Source organism: Tyto alba, unplaced genomic scaffold (assembly GCF_018691265.1).
Source record: "Tyto alba isolate M040663 unplaced genomic scaffold, T.alba_DEE_v4.0 Super-Scaffold_2, whole genome shotgun sequence".
NCBI lineage: Eukaryota > Metazoa > Chordata > Aves > Strigiformes > Tytonidae > Tyto > Tyto alba.
The window spans coordinates 40682123-40704522 of record NW_024881282.1 but is presented as its reverse complement, the minus strand read 5'-3'; the positions used below and the strand labels follow the sequence as shown (position 1 = coordinate 40704522).

Here is a 22400-nt window from a genome sequence, read left to right as displayed (position 1 = left end):
CGGCAAGCTGGATGTGGCTAGTGTATTAGTGAGGGTGATGAGAGGGGAGAAAATGGTATGTGCAGTGGGGAAGAGAGGCATAGATGTTATTAGGCTGGGAGGAGAGAGCTTACACAGATGTCTAATGACACATAAATAATTTATGTAGACCTGGAGTAGTACCTTTTCACCTGTAAGCTCATTTTTCCTTGCAAGACTTACATCTGCTGTGGAAAAATTCCCGTCTTGCAGTTGGTTTATAGTGGTTTCTGATGCTATTGCTTCATTACGTCAAGTTGTGGATGACTTTGCTCTGAAGTCAAAAGAATCCAGCTGTGGGGGTTGGTTCTGTCTTAGCAGGTTTCAACCTTAATAACGTTGCCTTTTTTTTTATGTAAGCGGATTTTACTACAATTATTTTTGTAAGCTAAAATGGCCTACAGTTAAGATAGGAAGAAATGGTACTTCGTATAACTTTACATCATTTTCTACCTCTTGAGTGCTTAATATGAAAAAAAAAAAAGAGGAATAGCTTTTGGTTATAATTTATATTACTCTGAGCTGTTGCCATTTTAGTCTTCTGGAATGTATGGCTGCTAACTGTTTCACAAGTTTCTTTTGACTTCAGAACACTTAACAGGCAAAAACTTTGGCATCTTTCTCTAGAAATTTTCAGTTGTTTGTCTGCAGGCTTAGCATTTATAGTGAGCAAGTCCCATGACGCTATTTGCTCTGTAATTATCTTTGGGCTTTTGGTTAACCATATCTTGGTTAAGCATATCGATAGGTGCTTATTACAAGTAGACTGGCTAGCAGTTTCTCTTCCTCACTGCACTCAAAGGTCATTGCTATTCCTGGACTTGAAAACAAGGTAAAAACTTGGCTTGTGAAACCCAGTGGAAGAATTTTTCTTTCTCCTCTTAGCTGAATTTTGCAGCTTCACTTCCTCACTTGGCAGTATTATGGAAAATAATTGCTTTACCTTAGTATTTGGTGTAAGATAAACTTAATGGTATAACAAGGCAAGCAGGTTTGATGCCGTTATTCTACTTTGGAAATCTTTTGAACAAGAGTCATCAACAGTAAGGCTTTTTCAGAGACATGGGAAAGGCAGCCATCACCAGCAAGGAATACAACACAAGAAAACTCAGTCCTTTTTCTGCATTCAGAGATATGGGATACACATTTCTCTGCATAGGAAGTAATTCTGAGGTTGTTATGTAAAATTTGGTGTGCATAGGCACGAAAAAATGTCGGTGTGTAAGATTCTGCAGTCTTGTTTTTCAGTAGACTGCTGTAATATGTGTGAATATGAACCTCCTCAGAAAAGACTTAATGTCCAGGAGACCTAGATCTCTATTCTCCTGCTTATATTAAGAGAAGATGAATTGCTGGCCTCTTGCTGCTGATTTTGCACCTCTCTTGGTATGTGAGTGCATTGTCAAGAAACCACAGCTTTTTAGTGTCTTAATTTTTAAGTGATCTTTATAGCCTAGTCATTCAGGTACTGTGGGATGTGTCTTCTGGCCACTTACAGGTGGAAACACCTGAAAACTACATTTACTACATGGAATTTAAAAATGGCACGCCAAAAGCATGGAAATGAGTGCAAGATGATTTGCTACTGTAACTGAAAGAATCTGTGAAGTGCTTTTCAGCCTTACCACACAATCTTGTAGTTGTTAGCTATCAGCTCTTGGCTTTTGTAGAAATCGATTACCACTGAGTACGTTTTTGCTAGCATGCCCCAGTGGCTTCAAGTGTTAATATTACTGGGTGGAAAAAACTGCATCTGAAGATCTTGGGGATATACCTTAGTGTGGTCCCTTGAATTCAGACTGTAACAGCAGTGGGGTCACAGGAGAATAAAACACTGAGGGAAAGATGCTGGAGAAAATGCTTCAGTTCCAGGGTTAGTGGAGACTTGGGTAGTTGCCATAATGATCTCCCAGGCTATAACGCTTGGGAGTTTATTGTATGTGTAGCTGTAAATCCTATCTACCAGAGTTGATGTGTTTTAGTGTTGATTACTTGCTAGATGTATTTGTTTCTGCTTCTTAAAAGGGTAAATTAAAGGTAATAGACAAAACCAGCTCACTAGACTATTGGTCAGGTTAGTGGTAGTCAACTACTACATAAAGGTATAAAAAAATACCTGGCTTTATGCTACGGTGCCAGAACCAGCAACCTGATTTATCCCTTAGTAGTAATTAAGAATTTTGTTTAGCCTTAACTAAACAATGAATGCTGATTAAAACCATTCTGCCACGCTGGGAATGATTGAATGTGAAATAATCATCCTTTTGTTCATCATTGTGGCTAGCTTCCACATGACTGCAGTGAGTGCTAGTTTCATCAGCAGAAAATCACATGTAGTGCTTATGTCTGGGATCCCACAGCTGAATTCATAACTTGACTTTTACCACTGCTCTTTAAGCATTGCCAACATGGTAGTTCTTTGTAGTGATATGGACGTTCCACTTATATGTTAAAAAACTTTTTCTAAAACTACATTTAGTAGAGCTGTGTACCCTCCGGGAATGCTTTGTTAATATCAAAGGATCCTAGGAAACTAAAACCTCTGGTTGTAAAGATCAGGTTGAGATTCATTTGTTGACTATTTCAAGGTTTTAGATAGCTGAATTAAATATTTGAGTTGACTGAAAATGTGAACATTCAGATCAGATGCTAAGAATTAATCTGTACTAAATGAGATCTCTTCTGTGTTCCTTATTTAGTGTAGGAAAAATTTGGAGGCAATTAGTACAGTGGAGAATCTTTCACAGTAGGACAAATCTTGACTGCAAATAAAATAAATGTTGCAACAAGAAAATATGTCAGTTAAGCTCTTCTAGGTGCATCTCGCTATGCACACGCATTATTGCTTTCACAAAGGTATGCAGTCATCTTAATTGCACTCCTCAGTTCCTGTAGATGAAACTACACCATATTTCCACAAGTGCCAGAGGGGTGTAGTATAAGTGATAAGCATTTCTCTGTTGCCCTCATCAGGGGATTGTTTTCCTGCTTAATCCAATAGAAGATGAGTTTAAAGACCGTAAAGGTAGTTTGTGAGTACTCTACTGTCACTTCAGTCATCTGGCACTAGTCAATACTTAAACCTTTTTATACTGAGGTTCTTGTTGTGAATCTTTTAATTGCTTTTAAAGATTTGAGCACCGACCCTGTCCCTTTGTTCCTCACAGTTGTCCTTTGACTTCGAGGTAGGGCTTATGTAAGTATTGCTTAGAATATGAAGCACATTATTACACAGATGATTGAGTATGTCTTACTAATCAGGATGTCTCAAATACGAGTTAAACTGTTTATTTGCATGTAGTCCTGAATCAAGGTCTTACTTTCATCAACTTCGACTGCAGATGACTCCAAATGAGGCATCCTAGTTTGTTGGACAGATGGCTAAAATCTTCTTAGCTCTGAATATTATGAAGGACAGATCCTATGAACAGTGGGTTTTAAATTGGTGTATATACCAATGGTATGACCAGGTTACAGAGTCAAACTAAGTGAAATTAAAGTGTCTTGGGGGAAAAAAAAAATCTTAACTTTAGAAATTATTTAAAATTCAGTGTGTTGCAGTTTTTCCTCTTACAGAAAGGTTAGAAGAAACCAAATTGGACAAGGGCCAGTGAAGTACTCTCCCTGTAATTTAGTTATGCAATATTGTAAGCATATCATGCTAGCGTAACATTTCAGTAAAAGAAGCTTGTCTCTTAAGACTAAAAACTATACCTATTTTCAGAAGTCCTGTTTTTTAGCCAAAAGATGCCATTCCAGAAGAAGTTGTTTAACTTGTGTGATGAAAATGTCTTGATTTTCATGCTTTACTGTCCGTGTTACCCTAAAACTTACTTATTATTGAATATCGTTATTAGATTTCTGTAGTACATCTTCATTCCTGTGCATATTGTTGTGTATTTTTCACATTGTGTCTAAGTATCTGAAGTTGTCTGTGCAAGGAGATTACAATGATGTTGTCTTGACTTGGTTGTACTAAAAGGGCTAGATGTTAATAATTCCACTTTTTGGTTTGGGTGTTTTGTGTGTGGTTTGTATGGTGGGTTTTTGTGTTCTTTTTTTGCTTACAACTCCTGGTTGCCTATTACGTTTAATTTCTAGTCTGTAGTCTGTCTGTCTGGGTGAATAAGTGCATTGTTGAAAAAGTAGATAGTACCAAGATTCCTGACTTGAGCTCTATTTAACAGTCATTTGCAATTATTTATAGGTGCTGTTGGTAAGCAGTAGCCGATACCCAGATCAGTGGATTGTACCAGGTGGAGGAATGGAACCAGAAGAAGAACCAGGGGGAGCAGCTGTCAGAGAAGTGTATGAAGAGGTAACAAAAACAAAAAAAAAAAAAATCCAGCTGCTTTCTGCTGCTGCTATCTTCAGATGGGAATCAAGAAGACAGAGGGAACTCTGTCTCCTTTATCCAGGATTTTACTTCCATGGTTATGCAATTCAAAGAACTGCAGTTCTGTGTGTTAGAATTGGAATATAGTGTAGTGAGGTGAACTAATTCACTTGCTTCCCAGCATGCTTTCATTTCATAGCTAAATTTCTGTCTGCCTCTATAAACACTTACTGGAAGTGGAACTGTGACTTTATGCCAAATGACATATTATAGTAGTGTAGGATTTCTGTGTGTGTGCAGAAAATGTTTGACTCGCAGCTCTTCTAGAACAGACTGAAGGTGAACTAACCATTAATGTGTAGCTACATAAGAAAGAGAAATAAACAGACCTTTGAGGAGATTCCAGACTAAATGGATTAGAAACTAATGTATCTGAGCAGTCAAATTCACCAGTAAAAAGGCCTTGTTAAGTACATTTAAGGCTGTGTATCTGTAAAGAAAGCACCACAGGTGTAGTCTACCATTCTGTCTCTGTCCCTACCCCTAGGCAAGACAGAGCTTTAAGTCTTGGTGAATTAATGCAGTTTCCTGCTCTAGTATGGTACTTAAATTTCAAATTCAAAATTCTGGGGTTTAACTTGCTATTTATTTTTCCTAGGCAAACTGTTAATGTTAACTGTTACTTGAATATGTAACAGCCAGGACTGTAAGCCAAATAAAACTTCAAGAAAAATCAAAGTCACTTGATTTAGTTAGGAATTATGCAATGTGTGACTACAGATCAACTCTTAATTCTTTATATGCTACTTCTTAAATACAAGGTATAAGATTTTGCAGAAGGTGGATGCATCCTGTCAAGTGAGTGAACTACAGGATTTCTGCTAGTCTTACAGTTTTTTCATCTCAATTTACTACTATTCACAAAACACACTAATGTTGTTGTAAATTAGTATGTATGATTTTTTTTTTAGCTGTGCTATCTAGTAGTTCAGTTTCCTTACCCTTAAGACTGGTTCTGCTGGGTCTTAGAGGCTTGGGAACTTGATGTAGATGCAACTTGCACCAAATGCTGCCTGCTATTCAGTGTCAAAATGAGATGATCTGGGAACTGTGATTCGATCTCCCTTCTCTCCTCCTACACGAGGAACAGAGTAGTTCAGCATTCACTGCTCTTAGCAGCCTCCATGCAGCAAGGTTCAAGCATAAATAAGTCTCACTGATACTTAATTTACTCCAGATTTTGTCTGTGTCCAGTTTTGCTGGGGCAGATAATTTTGAGCTGCACAAGACCTACTCGGGTAAGTGCTTGTAAAAGTAGTAAGACAGCCACAAGGCAGTCCACTTGAAAGGAGCAAAAATTTGGGATTCTAGAAATGAGTCGGCAAAGATTTAGGCCTCTAGGCAGTAGTAGCAACTCTGGAGAAGTCCTGGTACTTCCCACTGTCACAAGTTGCTGGGTGGGGTGGGACTGAAAAGCACAGGACGGATCACTGGCTCAGTGTTCTTGTGAACACTGGTAGTTTTAATCATTGATCTGACCTAAGGTGCAGTCCAAGATGGGGGACAGTAAAATCTCATCTCCATGTCAAACTAGAGCTGATTGTAGTAATATGTTTGGGTGTTTAATTTGGTGGTGAAGAATGGATCACCTTGAAGGGACCTGTCTGCAGTTAGTAAGTCATCAAAGTTGCTGTGAGGGTTTGACTGACTATTGAAAGCTGCCTGAGAGGTCTGGCTCTTCAGCTTGCTGGGAATGAGATGCTACACACACAACTCTCAAGCTGACGTTGTAGCAAAGTAGTATAGCATTGAGAGTTGTGATCTGAGGGCTAATAATTAGTTTTCTACTACACATGGTTCTGCACTGAGAATATTCTGAGGAGCACTTCCAAGTCCTGGCTCTGCTTGCAAATTTCTGCAGTGGTGCAGTGCATGGGCCACAAGTGTTGGAGAAGGTTAAGCTGAGATAGCTAAGGAATGAGTATAGAATATTACTGGATGATGCATATTGTATAAACTTAGTACAAATCTCTCTGTTAATGTAAAAGCCCAATCAGAGTGCACACACTGCCCAGACACTGTGAACTTCTCTAGTTCATACAGATACTAAAATGTTAGTTGTTTCTGAATGATCTTTTTCCCTGATGATTTCATATCAGCAGGAACAAACAAACAAAACAAAAAAAAAATCAGAAAGTGAAAAATAGGGGTACTTGCTGTTCTGATGTGAAACAGTCTTTCCATAGGCCAGTTTTGTTCTTGCCCTCATTTCTTTCTCAGGGCAAAGTAAAAGACTTTCTTGTACACCATGGTGGTTCTGGTCAAGAATTGCAGTACTCAGCAATCCTGGGCTGTTTTGAATCCTGAAGACGGGTCAGCCTCCTTCACTCATACACAGAGCTCTCTTTTGAGCATGTTTTGTTCAAGTGCTATCACACAAAGTGGATCTTAAAAACCAGCTACATGTTTACATGTGATTTAGGCAAATACTTTGATTACCTTTCAGCGTATTGTACATTAAGCTGTTCTGTAGCTGTTTGGAATATATGTACTCTCATCAAAATTTCAGTAAAAGGCTTCATGAAAGAAAAGCTGCATGTTGTGACTCAAAGAATGCCAACACCATGAAAGAAACTGTTTCTAAAGGTAAAGAAGAGAACCCAGCAAATATAAAGCTCGAGTGGTGCTATGCAGGGACATTTTGCTTAGAAGTTAAATGAATTTTTATTTACTTCTACTACAGTGCCTATGCTTTGTTTTTTTCATGATGTTCTAGAGTAAGGCACAAACTGCCAGCCATGTTCAGCTGAGCTGTGCTTGCAAATGAAGATTTTTTTCAAAGGCTAGAGGTTTTAATAAGCAAAAATCATTTCATGACACTTGTTCTACAGCTTCAGAGTTTCTGGGGTTTGATAGCTTGTGTAGCTGATGGGTGTTAAAAGCTCATGGCTCAAAGTAAAACATTCTTATGCTACAGGCTGAATCGTGTGGTGTCATGAGACTGCAAAGTGCCATTTTCAAAGAAAAGCCAAACTGGTATTCAGGGTTTTGACTTGAGCCATGAAAATTCATGCTAACCTTTCTAGAGATGGATGTCCTTTCTATTTTTATACTAAGGTCAATGTCACCTGGCAAGCTGGTTACAGTACAGTGAAGTGAACTGTTAAGAGTTTTGTGAATGAATAAACTTCAAAGGAGGCATGCTGTGGTGCTGGTTTGAACTGGGTTTCTTCAGTATTGGGTCATACACAAACTAAGCATTGGTTTCCAGTAATTTATTAAAATGGAGAAATTGTTAGTGGGAATTATACTGGCATTTTTTAATGGTAGGAGTGCTGATAGCTCACAATATGATAGCTCACTGGCTCTAAATATTCCTCACTTTCCCACAAACAGTAGGGTAGTTAAAATCTTTGTTTTAAAACCCAAGCAAATATCTTGTAGTCAAATCTGTAAGCACTACAGTTGTTCCATAGTCTGCCTTTATGCATGACTCCAGATTATTATTTTTTTTTACCCTTAAGTTCTGTTCATGTTAGTAATTTGGGTTTTTACTTCTGTTAAATGTTTAGTGTTAATTTAAGTTTGTCTGCCATTTCACAGGTTATAGTAATTAAGATAACCTGTCAAGTTCCTTAGGTATGATAAGTGTTTTACAAACCTGAAAGTGGAATACCAACATGAAGTCACAGTTTAAAGCAATCCCAGAAAGGTATTAAACCTCATCTAAATGAGGAGCTACTCTGTTAGTGAATTTGGAATTTAGTCTTTAATTGGGTAGCATAAAAGATGGAAATAATTGTTTGCACATGTGGTGTTCACAGAGAAATATGACACAAATAACAAGGGTAACAAGCCGATGTCTAGCCCATAAGTGGAAGGAGCACCCTCCCACTACTTTCTCTTCTATCTCACCAAAAACTGAGACTCTTTCTTTGTTTGTACTTAGTAGTATATTGAAGTGCCTATCAAAATACATGTGATTCCTCCCAGACCTGTGTGAATACACACAGTTTCTCAGAAGAGGCTGATCCTGAATGTTAATTTGCTGTGATGTTAAAAATGGCAGTAATATTATCTAAGATACCTCTCAGGAAATAGAGGAATCTCCTGCGGTGACCATCTAATATTTGAGAAATGATTGGATGCTACAAACTAGGACTAGGTAGATAGTTAAAAAATAAAAAAACTTTTCAGCTGAAAGATTGTGGCAGGTACAGCAAAACCCTTTGGGTTTTATAAGAGTATGCAAGAAAGGGCAGGAATAGTCTTGCACTTTTAAGCAACTTTCTGCCCTGGTAGACTGTTAGCCTGAAAATTAAACTGCAGTGGGACTCTTGCTCCATCTACAGGAAACAAAAGGCAAGTCTGATTGTGCATCTAAGACTGCAGTATTCTAGAGATGCCAACAGTGAATGACTTCCAGGCCAGAAGGATGATGGGATGAAATGGACAGTTTTCCCTCTTGTGGTTGGATTTAGACTAATACTAAAATACTTGCATAAACTCTGATTTGAGACCTTATCTACATAGTACTCAGACTTCCTTAGGGAATCATTCTGGGGGGCTGTAGCACTTAATTCAATAGCTTGTCTCTCAGAAGAAATGCTGAGGTTTTTTCAGGGTTTTCTCCCAAACTTTAGACTGTCTTACATGCTTACGGTAGTCTATAGGATTCAGTTTACTTAAAGAACCATATTTTAACAGCTGCGGAGACATAAAGGCCAAAAGAATAAAGGTATTTTTATTAGAGACAAAATGGTTCGAAGTCTAGAACTTAACAAGTATACTAGATTAGAAGCTTACAATTGGGAAAGTGACAACTTTATTCAACTTTCTGGGGGAAAAGCTGAAGCATTTCTTGGTCATCTAGCACTTAATTTTGACACGTTTCAAGGGAACTACATTAAGATAAGAACTTGGAGGAAATAATTTTGTTAGCAAAAGCACTTAATCACTGTCAAGTTGATGGTACCTTTTAAACTGTGAAGATGATTCAGTTGAATATATTACTTGCAGAGAAGAATCATGAGACTACCACCTTTTTATACTTTTGGGTATAGAAGTTTTCAAAAGACACTAGTGTCTTCAGGGATGATGCTATGTTTTGGAAGCATATATCTATGCCTAGAGAGTAACTAGACACCAGTGACAGTAATCACATTTGCATAGCATCATCTGGTTGCACAAAAGCTTTGTTACAAGCTTTGGGGAATTTTTACACTTAATGTAATGGAGTTCTTCTAATTGTTTCGTTCAGAATTACTCAGCTAAGAGTATTTGTTTGAACCACTGATTTGCGTGGAGGAAGAATAGAGAAGCTGTTATGTAAATTCCACTTAGAGTAACACTGATAAAGTCCCATTGTGACTGTGGGGTACTAATTAGTTGAAAAAACTTCTCTATGAAAACTATTCAGTATTGGTAAATTTACCTGGTGTGCTGTTTGTGTGTTGTATATCAGTTAATTGTCAGACTCATACTTAGCATTTCAGAGAAGCCCTCCTGCATTTATTGATTGGACGTTTCTTTGTCTTTCAGCAGTCCTGTTGCCATAGACCTGCCTTTAAGAAATCTTTGTAATGGAAATAAGGCCTTGGCTAGGATGACTTAAAGTTAAATCTTGAAAGTTTTTTTAGGTTGCGGGGTGTGGAGTAGTAGTTTTTGGATTTGGGATGAGAGGGAGTAATTTTTTTCTTCCTTCTGGTGGAGCATAGTCCTGTTTTCTGAGTACCAAGTAACTGCTCTAAAGCTTTTCTTAATGTTTGAGAAACTTGTGGAGTCTATACTGGGCTCTGTCATGCTGTTAAACCATATCTGTAAGGATATTAAACAATCTTGTTCTTTGCTGCAACTTTAGGGAAGAACCAAAGAGATTGCAAAACTTGTGTAGCGAAGACTGCACACTTGGGTACCTGAAGTGTTAAAAAGACTAATCCCAAAGATTCATGTTGTTACTTTTGATGGAATAGTATTATGGGAAATTGATTTTTTTTTTTTTTTTTTTTTTAGTTACTCAGTTTGCCACAAAATAGAAATCTTAAAGGATATAGCGATTCCTAGATGGTGCTGCATGAGAAGGGCAAAAAGTGGGGACAGAAGCATAAGTTTGTAGCCTTTTAGGTTCTGCTTCTCTTTTTTTAAAAGATACTGTAATGTTGAAGAACGTAGGACTGATCAGTAAAACTTAAAACATTTCTTCAGTGTGTGTTCCTTTGGGTTAATAAATGCTTTTTCATTACACAGTGTAATGCACAAGCTATCTTTAGTGCCTGTTGTGGCACAGCTGACCCTTCCAGACTAAAATAAGAGTCTGTTACTTTCATCATTGATGTACTGCTTAATCACTTTATCCAGCAGGTTCAGTTATGTATTTCTGCTTCATTAGCTCTAACAGGTATCTCTCATCACAGCAGACAACCAGAAGAACATTGTATATAGCTTTGCATTAACTTTAGGTCTAGCTCTTGCTCTAGATAAGCAAAATGCTTCTTGAGTTGCCTGGGCTGCAATCGGACTTCTTTCATCAAAACTGCTTAATAAATAGCACCAGCCATCTGCTTGCTTTAAAAAGACAGACAGAAAACATTCACTTGTAAGATCTTGATTAGACTTATTGCTAAAGCCTGCCCAGTTGTCTGTCAGAGTTACTTATTAAAATGTAATCAAGATCCATATGGTCCTTTTTATATAAAGATATTAGACATTGGTAACTTTCTTTGGTTAAAGCTGAAAACAAAGACTGAAGGCTAGAAAATGTCATCTTAGTGCTAGGAAGCCCTATTTTAAATATTGGTTATACAACAAAACAAAAAAAAATCTAGATATGGCTTTGTCTCCCAGTAGACTACAGATGCTTTTATGTCTCGGGTGTTTGGACTGAGTTTTCTTTAGAATAAATGGCTGATCATAAACTACTTCTGTTGGAAGAGGCATTATATATCACTTTTGGAAAAACAAACCTTAGAGCCTTAGAATATAATGACCACCATCATTGTATTGATAAAAATTACTAAGCACAGGCTGATACACATAGGGGTTATTTTTAAAAGTTGGAGTAAAACTCTGAATGTAAAGTCTTTTGTGGCGTTACTAACTAGAAAAATAATTCAAAACTGTTTCCAAAGAATTGGGGATATAAATTTGGTTTTAAGCTAATGCTAAAAGCTCCACTTCTATATGAGAACTAGCATACATGAAGTCGTCATGCTGCAAGATCTACCCAGTAACCTATAGTTTAACTTGTTATTGTATCTTGAAGACTTGGACTTAAGTTTGTGTAAAATAGCAGTGGAGTTTTAATGATTACTTCTCTAGATTTATTATTATACTATTTTAAATTATCTCTTGCCCTGTCTACTCCCCTGGATTATTTCAATACTGGATGTCATTCATCTCTTTAATAAAATACAGTACCCAAAGAACACGGTAAGTAAAACAGTATTTTTGGTCTGGATGGAAAACTTAAAAGATTTATGCATTCTTTGATCCATACATTAGGTCAAGCTTTTGTGCTCTAATACTCTTAGGTATTCTAAAACTAGAAACTCCAGAAGTAGTGCAGCACTGTCTAATTAATACTTATGATAAAACACTTGCTTAAATAACCCTAATAAAGGTGAAGTGTGCTGATGTAGGAGGCTGGTACTGATAGTTTTTGAAATTAAAAAGCATGTTAACACTTTTTTCTTGTTTGTTTTTGTAGGCTGGAGTAAAGGGAAAGCTAGGCAGACTGCTTGGGATATTTGAGGTGAGCTATTTATTTTACTTTTTAAAAATAATGTTGGGTTTTTGTTTTGGGTTTTTTTTGTGAGAATTGATAAACTGCAACATCAGACTTAAGTATAACTTGCCTATAATTTTGCAATGCTACTGGAAATGCTACACTAGACAGGTGACTAATTCTAGTTGTTACATGAAATCTGAATATTTGAATAGGAAGATTTCGAAGTACTTGGAACTCTCCTGGAAAGATTAAATTTGTACTTGGACAACATCTAGAAGTAAAATTGATAGATCCAGGATTTCTGAAATATCACACATGTCTTTTTTCAGGCGCTATTTTGACTTTTCCTCTCTCATTAGATTTTACTGAAGTAAATTGGCCACTTTCACACACACCTAAATTGATAACTCTGCATATAAAGTATCTCATTTTGACTTTGATTCACCAAAAAAGCTAAAGCTTTGGATAACAGATACATCTAACCTTTAGCAAAACTACATGGTTCAAAACTTGTATTTCATAGCGTAAACATCACTCAACTACTGACAGCACAAAGATGCATGCTAGATACAACTCTCTTAGTGTTGGCACTGCCCACTTCTGCTCGGGTTCTAGACAGGAGTAGAATGTGGAAATGTAGGTGTGAGTCTTCAGATCATAAAACATCCGGCATTATGCTGTGCTGTATGAGAGTGGAAGTCCCTTAGTCTAATAGTTAGGTATGAATCTTCACAGTTTAATTATGAAACCAACTTTCAGAGGCAGTGTATTCCTGATAGGAAATACCTAGGTGAAATACTACTTAGTCATGTATGACTAGTTGATAAAGTGTTAAAGGTGTTCCCATTGTGAAATACGGAAACCATGACAAAATTAGAGAAGTTCCTGTTTGTAGTGAGTAACACTTGCCTTTGATTTGGTTTGTGTTTATGAATACACCTGGATGAACCTACAGATTAAAACCTTGTCTGTGTTTTAACTCTGCTGGATAGTCTACAGAATTATTCTGTATTTCCCAGCTTAGACCAAAAATAGACAGGATACCTATCATCTTGTTGCCTTAAAACAGGGGCTGCAAGGGCTGATGATTCTTTGGTAATTCAGCTGCATGTTCCTCTGAAGCAAAATACCACCATCTAGACCAGAGGAGATAAAAATGTATATTGAGTGGCACTTTTCTCGGTTTTTGTAACTTAAATCAAAGCCCTACTTCAGTTTCATAACGCATCCCCACAAACAGTTGTTAGTACCATTGAGGGGGCCACACATTGCAACCTGGGGATGGAACTAAGAGAATATGGAAATGATATTGCTGCCGAGTCTTCATATTCTAGAACTACGGCCAGAAAGGATACATATTAGATGTATTTACTCCATTTAATAGCGATATTGACAAAGAGTTGTCTTGGAGTATTTTTATTTCCTAAAGTCACAGCAGTTTAAAACTATATTAACCTTGTAGTGAAAGAGAGTTAAGTAGGAATGGTTATTGGCACAAGGGTAAAACCATCTGTAAGGGGAGCTAGGACACAACATGTCTTGGTTCTTAATATACTTGTAATCATAGATGGTCCTGGGTTTTCTAGGAGCTCAGTTCTCCAAGAAGTATGGTTTGGTTAGTCCGGTGGTGCCTTTAGCAGCGTTCCCACTGCCAGGCTGCTTGGGAGCTAGCAGGGAGTAACGGCCAGGCAGACTTAGCCTGGGCTGCCTGTGGCAACACGGCCCTGCCCCGAGCAGATGACCTCTTAGCCTCTGTATCTGACTTGCCATGTTGGAAAAAAAGTGCACTTTCTAGCTAGGTGGTCAGCACTGCAAACATGGCAAACCTGTCAAGCGAACAGATGGTAATGATTTTTGCATTTGTCATGATTGCAAACATAGGCTATTTAATTTGCCTCGCTTACTGAGTGAAACTTTATAGCCAGCATTGCATAGATGATGATCTGGCCATGTGATGCAGTGGTTCCATCTTGCAAAGGTGTTTTTAATAACTGTTCATCTAGGAACATGAGTTGTGGGAACAGTTTTAGCAAATGCACTCTGCTGTGGTAACTTACAACATATATAAAAGAGAACTAATGGGCGGTTCTAGCAGACAACTGCTCATGTCAAACTGGATAACCAAGAACATAGTTTGGTCCCAACTTCACAATCTTCTAATTTGCTTGGGTTGTGGGTTGTTTCAGGGTATTTTTTTTTTTGTTAGCCTAATAAAATATAATCACTGTTGTTGAAATAATAAAACTTCAGTTTTCCCATGCTTTTGGGCCTACTCAGTAAAGAAGTTTGTTTTGTGAAAATAAAAGCCAGGTTTTGCTGGCAGGTATCTGTCAGAGGTAAGTATTTTCTAATCTTATAGTTGTGGTAAAGTTATTTTTTGCTGAGAATTAAAATGTCTTCTACTAATATTCAAGCAGAACCAGGATCGGAAGCATAGGACATATGTTTATGTTCTTACTGTGACAGAAATACTGGAAGACTGGGAAGATTCAGTTAATATAGGTAAACCCATTCTCTGTTCTCATGTGCTACACTTAAAATCTATTAAGCAAACTTTTTTCATTTTCTGAAGTAAGTCATATAATTCGGGGGGGAAATACTAATTCTGATCTATAAACTGAAATGACCAGAAATCGTGATGCTGTTCTTCCACACTTTTGTACACATATAGCTAGGGTTGCTTCTGACACATTGTGTTACTCTTATGTTGTATTAATTAGGGTAGTCCAAGTATTACAGTAGAATAAACTTCATTATTAGTTGCTGATACAGCTCTTAATTTTTTAAAGGCCAAATATTATATTGAATAATTGCTTTTTCCTTAAATAGCAGAATGTTTTGCTGTCTGATACTCTAGGGTGTTTTTGAAAGGGTCTTTAAAAAGTGTTTGGAAAGTTTTGATGAGGTTCTTTTTCTTTTGATTCTCCTGGGGGGAAAAGATCACTAGTATTTTTCACCTTAGCCTAATTTTTCAGTAGTGACAATGCTGACCTTGAGGCATCTATTCCTGTATATACATCTGTCATACAGATACCACTGTCACGCAGTTTAGTTAGATTAACAACCTTTGTGATATTGTATGGCTCTTCTACTTTGAAATTAATTAGGCAAACATTACCTGGTTTTGTCCTTAAGTTTAACAGTAAAAAAAAAAAAAGCTTCATTCAGTGTCTTTGTCATTCCTAAACATTCCTAAATTTCTGTGCATCCAGCACAGGGGTTGCTGCCAGCTTCTCAATGGAGAGCGCTGCTGGCAGTAGACGAACAGCCCTGGTGGGGCTGCATACCTTGGTCTCAGACAAGCAGTTTATAGATGTCTTAATGTTCAAGCATAGTACCTGTCACACTGTAAAACCAAATGAAAAATAGAATTAATCCCACTTTTAACAATACTATCCTTGACCTTGTCTGTAAGTATTTTCAGAGGCCTCTAATTTTAAAGGACTAACTTGTAAAAGAAAGATGGTCTTAGCACTATCTTACTGAGGTAACTCTTAGAACTTATCTAAACATATCTCTGGTATAAGGTATATTATTTTTTAAAACTTGTGGCTAACCTGACTAACTCCATACATTAATGTTTTGAGTATGGAACATTGCTTCCTAAATCAGACCAAGTCATTATTCCTCTTTAACTTCATGCGTGTATGCATGTTCATTCTTCAGATTTGCTTTTTTCTACTAAGTATGACCATGTAGGAAGGCAGCATTAAGTAATTTAAATAATAATATCCTTTTTTGTAAGGACTAGATGTGGCTTTTGGCGCGTATGAACAGTCATATGAGCTTCTGCCCAGTATTTGCTTCAAGAGACTTACCTGAAGGACTTTATGAACTGCATTTCAGTAAGCTAGAGACAGTCTCTTGTCTTTATCAGTTCTTTCAAGGTCTTTACATTCTATCTTTTGCCTGACAATCTGAACTAAAAGAAATGAGAAAATGTGAACGATCAGATAGCAACAAATGGTGCTGTTACAAATTTGTAACTCTGTTTTTCTTTGTGGATTATACTCATTCAGGAAGGAAAAGAGAATGGTTTAAAGTAGAAGATGCGATCAAGGTCCTTCAGTGTCACAAGCCTGTTCATGCAGAGTACTTGGAAAAACTGAAACTGAGCTGTTCACCCACTAATGGAAACTCTGTGGTTCCCCCTCTTCCAGATAATAACTCCTTATATGTCACTTCTGCACAGACTTCTGGGTTGCCCTCTACTGTGAGATAAACATTTGGATTACCTTTTTATTCATGTCATCACAAGGGGAGACATCTGTGATCACATGTAGGCATCTGTATAACTGTCAATTCTAAGTGAAATATGTGAATGTGTCATAATGTCAGATTTATTTGAACATGTTTTTCCTTTTTAACAATGTAAAATAGTGTTTCAGCAAACCAAAGCCATATATGGATTTTTTTTAAGATGCCTTAATAGGCCATTTTTAAAAAATAAACTTGAGTATATAAATTTCCATATCTGCTAAAATAAAATATGCATCTCAGTGGTGTTCAGCTTACTTAAGACTTGTCAGTTTTAGTCAGTAGTTCTGCAAGAGTACTTGCTTAGAAAAAAGTTTGAGCAAATTGTCTTATACTAAACTCTACTTGGTATCTGCAGATGAAGTGCTAAGATCTTAAGATAGCGGTGTTTGGGTAGATGGGTGTGTTGAAGGCAGAGATGTGTAGGTGTGACTACAACAAAGCACTAAGCCACCCACATTCAGCCTGTCAGAAGCAAAGGGACGGGACACTAAGCACTGCTTGCCTCAGCTATCCAAACAGTTGCCTTGTCCTATGCAATCTTCATGTCGTGTATAACAGGAGCAAGACCAGTAACTCTGTCTTGCAGCTACCAAAACTATCCACTATACTTTTGTTTCATCACTTGGTCAGCTGATAAACTGTCAGAAGACTTACACGAAAAGCACTGTAGATTGCTCTTCCCCCGTTTTTCTCCTTTTAGCATTTTGATACATGTTTTATAATTACACTGCAGGTTCCAAAACCTTCTGATCTTCAAGGAGAAGCATCTTACCTAGTGTTCCTGCAGTCTGCTGTAATTTAAAGATGTTTAGAGGAAAGTAAGACTTACCCAAGGGGGGCACCCTTATGCTACAGAGGTGTCTGTTAGCAAGCGTTGAGGTACCATGCCCAGCAGGCGCCAGTAGTGGTACCTCCTGGGCCTGGAGACAGGTGGGTAGATACTTACACTACTAGAGAAATAATACTCCTTTGTCTTACTCAGAAGGTGTGCTGAAAGCCCCAACTTTAAGTTAATTCTTAAATATTGCGGTTTTCCTGTTTTAACATCAATTGCTTTAGCTTCTTGAATTAAAAGCTGGCCTCTTGAGAAAAACTTAGTTGGAATAAGTGAGGTACAGCTGACAACTTCCCTGTTCTTAATTATTTTCTCTTTTTTTCAGCCAAAAAAATGAAAACTAAATCCACTGTTGGTCTTAATGTTTCTACCATAGGATTACTCTCTCTGTGTACATGTGTGTGTATGGTTTCTTCTACAAGAACACAATCTAATTCATATGAACATCCTAATTCTGAATTTTTTCTAGGATCGAAACCCAACTGTACCTCTTCTATAGCCAGCCAAAACAAAGGTTGAGGTAGACCGTTACCTCACATGTGAAGCTTATTCTGGGTAAAGCTCATTCTCTTACACAACATTTGAACCTTTGTAAATAGTCCAACTAGTAAATAGTGAGTGTAAAATGGAAAATAAATGTAATTTAAACCTTAAACCTTTTGTTACTCAATACACAAATGGTTAACTTCTACTTTTTTAACACAAATTGTGTAAAATGCTGCTATGAATTTTTTTGTGCTGTTACACTTTTTTAGGAAAAAATGTTGTTGCCACAAGTTACTCCTTAGAGAACCAATCTTGTGCCATATGTAAATGCAGTGAAACTAGGGAGACCTGCTCTGGTCTCTTAATGCTGCTCTCTTTGAAGAGGCATAAATACTACTGACAAGAGGCACGAGCCGCAAAGCTGAAGACTTCTGAAATGTCGGTTGGATGCTGCTTTCCATCCCTGTATCTCCTATTTATTCCAAGTCACTTCTGAACTGGAAAGAACACACAACTCTGTTCAGGTGCACCTAAAGGGGGAAGTGTTGCCACCCCCTTGCCCAGCCTGGCAGCCCCGAGGTGGGTGCGGGGGAAGGGAGCGGTGGTGAGTCAGTCCTGCCCACGCGTAGCTGTACGTTACGCTGAATCTAATCCAGACTGGGACACCATTTGCTCAGCTCGCTGCTTCAAACGGAGGGGTCTATCAGAAGCACTGTTCTGCCAGGCGAAACAGAGGAGAGTTGAGCATGTTGAAGAAGGTCTAATTTGTGCTAAAATTATACCCATGGTGTTGCAAGGGTACCTCTGGCTCTAAAGCTGCCTTTAAGAGTGAATCATTTAGCTCCCTTTTTTGATCACTTTGCTCACTTTTTTTGTTCAGTAGTCATTTTAACACTTTAAATTGAGCAAACTTGTACAGGCTTTCTTGCAACAAGATTATACAGAATCTGTGAAAGCTAAAACAAGAATCCAGAGTTTGCGTTCTTATTCATAAAAAATGCTTCTGTCTCAGATTCTTGGAATGAAACCAATTGAAGCTTGTATGAGATTTAGTGGTAATGCATGGTCTTATTTTGTAACTCTTGAATTATGTATTTGATAATAATGTAAAAATGTACAGTATTGCTGTTGCTAACAAACTCAGAGTTGATTGCCTATAAATATTTTGGTTATTTTTTGGTCACATACATTTGAGCTGTTTAGTAGCGCCAGACAGACTCTTTTTTTTTTTTTTTTTTCAAACAGCATTTGTTGTATAAATCTCTTCAGTCTCTATGCAACCTTCAGAATGAAGCTCTATTGCTTAGTTTGACTTCTACTCCCTTTCAAAGATAAATGTTCTGTGAATTGTAAAGCTAAATTTGAAAACACTTCAGTTATGCTACAGGGAACAACTGTAGTAAACAGGCACTGGTACAGCTTCAGTCCTAATGAATCCAACACTAAACTTCAATATAAAGGCTCTGTGTGAAGATCAGAATAGGAAGGCTAAAGTTTTTTCCTACTACTTATCAATTTAAATGCAGAAGCATTTTGGTTTTACATGCATCTCTTTCATATAGTGCAGATTTGGGATTTTTCTCATGCCATAAATTCTATACAGTGTATCCAGATTTGGTTCTCCAGAGGAGGAGGGGAAAAGACAGGTTGTCATCTGCAATTTTCAGAGTTGTTTGTAGTGTTGCTTTTCCTGGCTGTTGGGTTTTGAGATTGAGTTAGATTAAGGTGGTATCAAATAGAAAAGCCTTAAAGTTTAAAATAATGTGGAGCTAGAATTAAGTGAAATGGATGTGCTTTTAAACCACAAGAAATACTGAGGTACTGCAGAGAGGCTGTTACAGTGAAAAAATCTTATTTTGGTGCTTACTGCACCCCTGACTTAGCCTAGCATTGGTCTATTAACAATGTGCTGTGAAAAAAAAAAAAAAAAAAGAAAGAGGCAAACACTTGGTTTACTGACCAACATGGTTTGTGAAGTGAAAACTGAAGGGAAGGGGTGGGGGTGGGGGGAGCAAATTAAGTTGTAAACATTTTGACCTGCTTGCATGGATTTTCTTTAATGATTGATGTAAGAATTTTGACTTTTTATATTTGAGAAATACAAGAATAAAATCTAAATTAGTCCTGTGGATGATGCAGTTATTCCATCACAAATACTGCAAAAGAAATGTTTGCGTGAGTCTTCAATCCCATCTAGAATATACTTAATTTCACCTACTCTTCCCTACTCCCTGCCTCATGCTTGCACTCCAGCTTCACCTAGCCCTGGGGATGTGTGTGCCCTTGGAGGAGCTCATCCCTGTACAAACTGCCTGAGCTCCCCTCTGCCTGCTGCCCAGACCCGTGACTGCTCGCTCCTTACTTCCATTGTCTTATGTCTGTGCTGCAACTGGCAGACATTGTATTTAGTATCAGTACAGTAACAGTCAGAGCAGCTGCATCAGGTGCCACCAAAGGTCCATCTAGCCCCCTGCATCATTTCCAGCAGTGCTGGGAGGAATTAGTAACAGCAGGGCAGTATTTGCCTTGAGTGCCCCCTTGTCAATCACTCTTTGTGGCTCAGGATCCTCCCCCCAGCCAGGCCTAGTTTCTTGATGCTGTTACAAGGAATGGATTTCTCTTCCTTGAACTTGTTGCCACCTGCCCCCCCTCAGCATGGTCTCTTAATGCTTTAACACTCTGTGAATAAAATATGTCTCCAATACCCACCCTAGCTTGGAGGGCACTGCCAGAGCTCAGCCTGCTGCTGCACACCCACCTCCTCTTGCCTTGTTTTTTAAGCCCGCTTCCTTCCACCTTGTTCTGACAGTGAGCAGTTCCTCTGTTCCCCTTGTCTCTGTGACTTCTGATGAGTTGCCGCATCCTTCTCCACATTTAAGAGTTTCACTGTAGTTGCATCTGGCTCCTATCAGAGTATCCTATGCACCGTGTGAAGCTGAAGCACACAAGTAGGGGTGGAGTATGTGTCAAAGCACAACACACAGAGGGCAAGGTAAAATGGTTGACTTTTCCAAGACTCAGAAGATAAAAGAATCTCCCAGCTTTAAGTTGAATTTTTTTTTTTTTTTAACTTACCCTCTTACTTTCAACACTGTTCTGGCCTCAGTCCTGCTCTGGCATTAAGCCAGGGACTGCGTGCTCAGCTCAAGTGATGAAGCCAGCACCATGTCTACGTTAGAAAGACAATGTACCCCCCAGGCAATGGTACTGCCTCTTGATCCACTGCTAACTCGGCAGCCACAGGCACATCCCTGCTTGTGGCAACCAGCACTTCCGGCTGCGCACCACCCAGAACAATGCCCTCAGAGAATTCTCTGTCCCTAAATGAGCAGGAAATGCTGGTCAAAGCACTAACGAGCCTGCTCTATGCTCAGCTGCTATTTTCCTGAAGGCCCACACTGAGCTTTGCGCAGCTCAGTGGTAGCACTGGTTTCCAGTACCTTTCCCCCGTTACCTGTTAGCACCCCTTCTGACAGCTGGACAGTGGGAAGCAGCACGCACAGCAATGCATGCTGCTGGCCAAAGACCATCTTACCCTGGTGTTGCCTTACCTGTGGCCTGGTGCCTGTTACATCCAGACAGACCCTGTCGCAAGGCCCTTGTCCTAAGGGACTCTGCTGCCATTCAACTGATAAACTCTCCTTAACACTTCCTTCTTTCCTGCTTTCAGGGTATGGCACTTGCACAACCTGGTTTTGAATACAGCAGGCAAACATCCACAGCAACTGAAGAAAGGAAAAATACCATTAGCATCACCTTACTGTATCTTATTCTTCTGAGATTAACCCACCTTCAGTTGTGCTTGGGGCGTAAGACCACAGACACCCCTCCATAAATGTATTGGTACCCATCCTAAGCCTTTAGCGTTTGTAATAATAACGAGTAGCTGATGGGAAAACCACAGCAGCGGTGCTTCTGAAGGCACAGCAGGTATTCAGGCTGAGATGAGCACACCTGCTACAGCAAGCAACAACTGAACATTGCACATGAAATCTTTCAGGTTTATAACTGACCTTGCCAGCCTGTCTACAGAAATCACAGACATCTGCACTTGGGGTATCCATCAGGCAGGGACATGCAGATTAGGCCTGATCCAAAAAATACTCCTTCACAGCAGCTCTCCAGACAAGAGCCCAGAGTATCTGAAACACAAGTACTCCAGTCAGAGATGTTTCCCTTGTGAATTTATATTTTCCTTTTTAAAAAATAATAACAATAAAAATCTTTGTTACATGCCACACTTGCATCAGTCTCTGCATCTGGGAAGGCTCGTGCGATGTGATCTACAGAAGTCACAGGTACTGCGCTGCCCAGTGCCACCTTCAGGAGGATTCTCCAGTACTCAGTGTCTCAGTGATGGGCTCATCAACAGTGACAACTCCCTAGCAACGAACTGAGCTACACAGATGAGTCATTTTAGGGTATAATCCACTTTCTTAACACAGGTCAGCCAGTGGGTAGCATTCAGCCAACAGCTTCCACCACCCTTCAAATCAGAGCAGATTTTATCCTTAGTTTTCTGCCCTGCAGACAAAGAGAATAGTCTACTTGCTCACACCTAAACCCTTATAGTCAGTGTTAAGGGGAGTTCACAAAAGCAAACACCACAGACAAGCAGTTTCACTGCTTGATGCCTCTTCTAATGTACTTCAGTGTAACATAACCATTAGATACTTGCTTTAAAATCTTCATGTGCACTTTGACAGGAAAGGTTGCAATACACGGTGCAAAATCCACCA

At 38.6% G+C, this 22400-nt stretch overlaps 1 protein-coding gene across 2 annotated transcripts in view; it reads left to right on the top strand.

The window, feature by feature from the left end:
- NUDT4 (nudix hydrolase 4) overlaps positions 1-19790 on the top strand; it is a 29683-nt gene extending 9893 nt beyond the window's left edge. Inside the window, exons 2-5 of one of the 2 annotated variants that reach the window (XM_033010205.2) lie at positions 4226-4336; positions 12060-12104; positions 14495-14582; positions 16100-19790. In XM_033010205.2, coding sequence (XP_032866096.2) covers positions 4226-4336; positions 12060-12104; positions 14495-14582; positions 16100-16302 — 447 coding nt within the window. In that variant the 3' untranslated portion in view covers positions 16303-19790. The remainder of the gene's footprint in view (positions 1-4225; positions 4337-12059; positions 12105-14494; positions 14583-16099) is intronic. The other variant, XM_033010206.2, reaches the window with a different exon arrangement.
- The last annotated feature ends 2610 nt before the right edge of the window (positions 19791-22400 follow it).